The 6,298-nt window shown below is 40.9% G+C and overlaps 1 protein-coding gene across 1 annotated transcript; it reads right to left on the bottom strand.

The window, feature by feature from the left end:
* Positions 1-2,357: 2,357 nt before the first annotated feature.
* LOC111611847 (NXPE family member 3-like) lies at positions 2,358-5,850 on the bottom strand. The gene is made up of 7 exons (XM_023350434.1): positions 5,716-5,850; positions 4,726-5,187; positions 4,047-4,342; positions 3,850-3,920; positions 3,400-3,432; positions 3,095-3,283; positions 2,358-3,013 (listed from the first exon to the last, which is right to left on the bottom strand). Exons 1-7 carry the CDS (start codon positions 5,848-5,850, stop codon positions 2,439-2,441), a joined length of 1,761 nt encoding a protein of 586 aa, XP_023206202.1. The 3' UTR covers positions 2,358-2,438.
* Positions 5,851-6,298: the final 448 nt, after the last annotated feature.

Here is a 6,298-nt window from a genome sequence, read left to right as displayed (position 1 = left end):
TTTTTCATTACCTGCAATTCCTTTATGTGCTGGAACCCACATGAATTGAACACTTATCGTTTGTTGCTTTATACCATATATCAAATAACCAACTTCATCTAAAAGCTCTTGACGGCTATCAGATTCTCCCCGAGCTTCCAAGAACTCTCTGTTTTTATGGCCAATTGGCAACAGACCTGGACTTGAGTGGACCAAGCCACAATTAACAGGTAAAAAAACAACAAAACGAAAAACAAAGTCTAAACAGAGAAACAAGAATAAATTAATCTAATTTGTAACCTCATCTACATAACGTAAGAGTCTGAAAAATAAACCACGTAATACAAGATAACTCAAAAAGTTACTGTAAAGAAAAACAAACAAAGCAATACTCCAAAGAAAACCCTCTAATTGGTAGAACCCAGCAAGGTGATCGGTGACATCATCCGGCCATTTAAGCAGGAAATGCTGGGCCGGCCCCTCCCACTGCCCTGCTGCAGATCTACAAGGGGCAAACAATGGTGAGTAAAAAGGAAAAGAAATACCATGAATATACTTTGAAACAAAATGAACAAGTTCAACCAATAGCCCAGATGTAGTAGCTTTAGCCTAAACATATGCATGTACAATAGATGGAAACTGCAGCATAATGCTAACAACCGGATAGTTAGTGAAGCAAAGTTGCAAACCAATGTTTACGTTTAAGCATTAGGAATCAGAAATAAGAATAAGGGACAATTGGTGAACACAAACTGAGCCACTTTGTCACAGATCACAGTTATTTTTTTAAAGAAATAAATCAGGCTCCTACTAAACAAGAGTGAATTGTTCCGTCTTTGTTCAAATTTTCTTGTTTTGAATATTGAAGTTGTGAATTTGAACGTTATTTCTGACTTGTTCATGTCTCTCTCATCACATTGTGTCCGATTGTGATGGCGCTTCTGTAACAAGCAAAAAAAAAAAAAGTGACCCACAGCTAGGTATAGCCCCAGTCTGTGAGACCGGACGGACTCCGGTCTCAATTTTTATGACAGGACAAATAAATTGTCAGGAATGTTTTTGATCCGTCCTCCAAAGTTTCCCCAGAACTGCATTCATTTTCTTGTTGTTTTTTTTCCTACTTTCATCTTTACATCTCCCTGTCATCAACAGATTCTTTTTTTTTTTGTCAAGTATTCCACTCACAGACGTGTTTTCCTTTACTCTTTTGATCTCTTCTTCCTCAGGAAACAGACGGGCTGGACTTTCCTCACGGCTGCTCGTGAACTTTTACAGAGCGACGATCGAGAGCATCCTCTGCCTCAACATGACTGTGTGGTATGGCAGCTGCACAGCACTGGAGAGGAAACGACTGACACGGGTGGTGAGAACAGCACAAGGCATTGTGGGATGCCCCCTCCCAGACCTGGACTCCATTTACACAGGCCGGGTCAAGAAGAGAGCTGGATCCATAGCCATGGATTCCAGCCACCCGGGCCACAGACTGTTTGTGCCGCTGCCATCAGGCAAGCGGTACAGGAATATACGGACTACAACAAACAGACTGAGAAACAGTTTCTTCCCCACAGCCGTCAGAGCCATTACTCCCTGCCGCCGCCCCCTCCCACACACATCATGTGGTTGAGTGCTTTTTAGTTGATTTTAGTTGTATATATTGTTATTATTATTATTGTGTGTTTGTTTATTTTATTTATTGTATATATGTGACTTTTTGCACGGGAGCTGCAATAGAAATTTCGTTGGATCCTGTTCAATGACAATAAATGCTATCTTATCTTATCTTATCTTATCTTTATGTTGAACAAATAAAAGTATTTAAGAAACTAAAGTAAACCATTTGTGGACATGCTTATCAGCGATGTCATCGCCCGCTGCCTCGCTTTACAGGATCACCAGAGCAAAGCGTTGTTGGTTTACTGAACAAAAGAGGAATTTGCTCTGCAATCGCGCCCCATTGTATTGGCTGTGAACTCACTGCAAACAGCTGCGGCACGTGGCTGATTTAGTTGAGCCTTCAGCCCAGAAGCCGAACCCAGAACATTGTTAAATTTACGGTAGACAATAACATCTTTATAACTTGGGCCATGTGGACTTTGGATTTGGTGTGAGCAATCGATGGTGAACACTGTTGTAAAAGGTTTCTGTAAAACTTATTCAGTTTGATGGAATGTTGTCTCTGTTAATTTGAACATTTTTGCCTTGATGTGCAAATCATGATTCATTCTACAAACCTGGCTCCAAGGCGTCTACCTCACCACCTACAACTCATGACAGACTTCTTGAAAATCTGCACTTCTTCAAACCTTGGAGGCCATTTCATCCCAGCACCAAATTTCCTTCACCTACTTCTGTGTTGCTCATTTTTATTCCGTCTTTGTAACTGCTGGTTGATATTCCTTTAATGTGATATAGATGAAGTGTCACCAATCACCAGAAGTTACCCAATTAAAGGTCCTATGCTACAACTTTGTTGCTTTTTTAAAGTTTCCTGCTGGAGAACATATGTGGGATAAAACAACATTTAGCATGTTTCTAATTATGGGAAGCTGTGGGTGGAGGTTGTGCGGCAGGTGGTGGGCCAAGGTCATCTCCCAGGCATCCACAAATCGGACATTGACCCCTTTAAATATTGTCCTGAGTATTTTGTCACGTTGAATTGAAAACCAGTCACTGTTGGTCAGAGTCTCGTAGAGGGACAGCGCTTTGGGGTTCGCGGTCCTGATGATGACCAGCGTACCTGGAGCTCTGGTCAACAGCCGCTCCACTGCCCTCCGTATGGTCAGCAGGCGCCGGATGTAGACCTCAACGGGGAAAGTGCTGAAGTGCGACCAAACTCCGATAACTACTACCGTGTTTTCACCTCCAACCACACCATCCAGTTCGTTGGCAATGTATCGTATCTGACTGATCGGCAAGTGACCGAAACGGATGGGAGGAGCGTGGCAGCGGAACGTCACTAAGGTGTTCTTTGCGTAATTCAAGGCCATGAAAGGTCCTGTCTGCGTTAGACTTTTCAGGTCAAACTTCTTTAGATCTGAAACCGTGAAAAAGAGCAGATTAGACAGTAGCATGAACCAATTTCAGTTGTTACTAGACATTTCTGTTGGGCGTCTACCTGGTGCTGCTGAGATTAAATATTCAAACCACTGCCTGATGGTGGAGTCTCCATACAGGTGGAGCACCTTGCCACTCAAACACTGGCTAATTGCTGAGTTGTTAGTAAGCTGTTGAACTGTGGAGCCATCTAGGGCTCGCCAAATACCCTGGTAATAATAACCAGCAGGTTGAGTGATCACACCTCGTCCTAAAGTCAGAAAGAAGATTAAAAAGATAAACATTTTAAGAAGAAAATCAAGGTCAAAAACAATATTTTTAAAGACACTTTGTTATAGTATTTTTGCACAATTAGATCAAATTTACCTGATGTGTTTGTTGAAACTGTTTCATTCAGAACTGGAAGAAAATTATTTTTGAAAATTTAGTGACTTCATTATTATTATTATTATTTCAGCTTAAAACTATTCTACAGTTGTTATGGCTCAGAATAAATACATGTTTATGGAAAATTAAGAAAAACACAAATATGTCTCTATAACTACAAACAGAACAAGTTCGGTTGAGACTCCAGTGGGAGCTTTGAGTCCCGACTAACGATATCTAGGAACATCTGGCAACAAGGTAAACGGGTTAAACTCAAATCTAAATGTATCAAACACAGTTAGCCATAGAGTCGATTCCAAGTAGAGACAATAACATCCAGATCATATAAGGTGCTATGAGAAAGCCAAAATAATGTATCAAATGGAATAAATTTTTATTTTCCGTCCTGTAATTTGTCAAGCAATCCATTGCCGTGTTGTAAACCTTTACCTTTCAGTTTGGGTAAAATAGTGATGTTTGAAGGCCCTGATGATTGAATGAAGACTTTCATGTTGACACCCCTACAGCACACAACAGAAAATGTGTTTAGCAACATCATGTACATCATGTATTTAATAATATAATATTCACTATTACTGCCAGTCAATTTGTAAAAAAAAAAAAATATATTTTGCAACTAACATTACCTTTGAAAGAGCTTTTCCTCCATTGGCTTTAGTTTCAGACCGAATCCTCCAAATGAGTGAATGAGCCAGTGTTCACATTTGAGTTTCTTTGGCTTGTAGCAGAACCAGGGCTCACCGGTGCGGATGTCGGTGAAGTTGCACAGTTTTTCCGGTGGCGCCTTGAGGCATACGTTGCAAGAAGTAGCTTCAGTGACTGAGCCAGCGCGGAAGTTGCCTTTTAACGAAACTCTGTCAGGGTTCTGCTGGGTGATTCTTTCCAGCACAGTGACCGCCTCGCTGGGATGGACCAGGGTCACCTTTTTGAAAAGAGCCGGAAAAAAGTCCTATGACATAGAATGAAGTATCTGCAATACTTGTAAGTACAATCTGGTGTTTTTGATTTAGGTAGCTCTCGCCCAATGGCTGCTGGAGAATAAAAAATAGCACATGACCCCCCAAGTATAGTCTGCATTATATGATGGAGAGACACGTTTGTCCTCCTCTGGTGCTTCTCTTGTGTTTTGTCGTCTCTCCCTATGTTTGTTATTCCCTCTGATCCTAACATGTTATAGTTTGGAAATAAAGTCACCCAAACATGAGATTGTCTGTTTCCTCTTATCACAAATCATTAAAAAGGTTCATTTTGTTGAGAGTTAGGACACATTACTGGTACTCTCATCAAGAAATGTTTTAGTCTCACCTCAACCTGTGCGCTTCCTTCCCAGAGTAAAGAGAATGCAGCAGTGTAAGAGCCATTGCGATGATCCAACACTCGCCCTGCAACGCCTGCAAAAAGAGTCGGGTTGTGCAGCCGAGCGAGCAGAACATCTCCTCCTGACGACTTGCGGCGGCCGTGGAAGTCGGCGATTTGTATCAGGACCTCCAGCTGATCCCCAACTCTCCAACTTCCTCCGCCGTTTCTTGGCAGAATGGTGAAGGTGCTGTGAGCTGAACCACTGGTGTCATTCAGAGAGAAGTTAGGCAGGAGAGAAGGAGTTTCAGGCCAGGCGATGGACTCCTTCAACAGTTCTGCCTCCAGAACGTCTTCTGGTAACACAGAGTGGAAGGAGCAGATGTTGGCTGGCTCTGGAGGCTCAGTGGGACGTTTTGACGTTGTGGCGTTGGGTGTTGGAGCCTTAGAGGTGAGAACGCTCATCTTTAGCTAGAGGAAAGTTTAGAGACCAATCAAAGTAAATGATTGATAAATACAGTTGTATTCATCAATTAAAAATACAGTTTATGTATGTGTTTTGTATGAAATACAGTTTCATACAAAATACTGATTTACAGTACAAATTTACTTTCACATGATGTTATATTTGTCAAGGATGAGAGTGCACTTATTTCAGGTTGAAAACGCATTTCTTATTTCCACCACATTGTGGTTCAGTAGCGTATGCCTGTTTGATTACTTTTGATTGTAAGGTAAATAAGTATTATCTGCTGAACAACAGAAAATATGGTTGGTGATATTTTGATGTGTGCTTCAGCCCCTTAAGCAAGGCTGATAATCTTACCCTGATATTATCTTTGCCGTCTTTCTCAATCTATTTTATGCATGAGGCTAAATCCACAACTGCACTATCTGGAGGGATGATGGTCGTACGGCCAGAACGTTACTGTATTTTTATCAGCCTCATACGATGCGCACGCTGTTGGAGTCAGCATTTTAAAGATGACAAGTACTCACCTCCGATAACCCGCAGGTTATGTGATCAGTGATGTTTTCACTGTAAAACATGACCCATGAAGCAAGGCAGGCCAAGAACAGGAAGATCCAACCGTACCTCAGAGGAAAACGTTTTCTGGACGTCTGGCCTTCCATGATGACTGGCCCTGCGTTAAAAGACTAAATAAAATAAAAAAAAACACTTATGTACTGATAGGAAATGTTTTGTTTTTCTCTTTTTTGTGACTTCAAAATAAGTAAAAGAAGTTTTTTTCTGGGATAATATTTCCCTTCCTTAATAATTCTGTTTGCCCCAAAGTGCCGGTGGAGCATGAAGTTCCAATCAGTTCAATTAAGAGCGGAAATAAACGTATCGTGTCGCGAGTTTCATTTCAGTGAATTGAAAAGAAAAAAAAAGATTTTATTTAATTTTCATTTCATTTCAACTTCAGCCCCAGATTGGATTCTCAAGTTTTAGATCTAATGTAATGCATGAATGAGATTAATATGACATTGACATACATTAAAAAAAAGTTCAGATAACATTAAAATCTATGATTTTCATGTGAACCTCTGAATAGCTACCGGGAATCAATGTGATGCG

This window comes from Xiphophorus maculatus, chromosome 17 (assembly GCF_002775205.1).
Source record: "Xiphophorus maculatus strain JP 163 A chromosome 17, X_maculatus-5.0-male, whole genome shotgun sequence".
Taxonomy (NCBI): Eukaryota; Metazoa; Chordata; class Actinopteri; order Cyprinodontiformes; family Poeciliidae; genus Xiphophorus; species Xiphophorus maculatus.
Note: the sequence above shows the minus strand (reverse complement) of the source record. Positions and strands in the feature narration are given on the sequence as shown.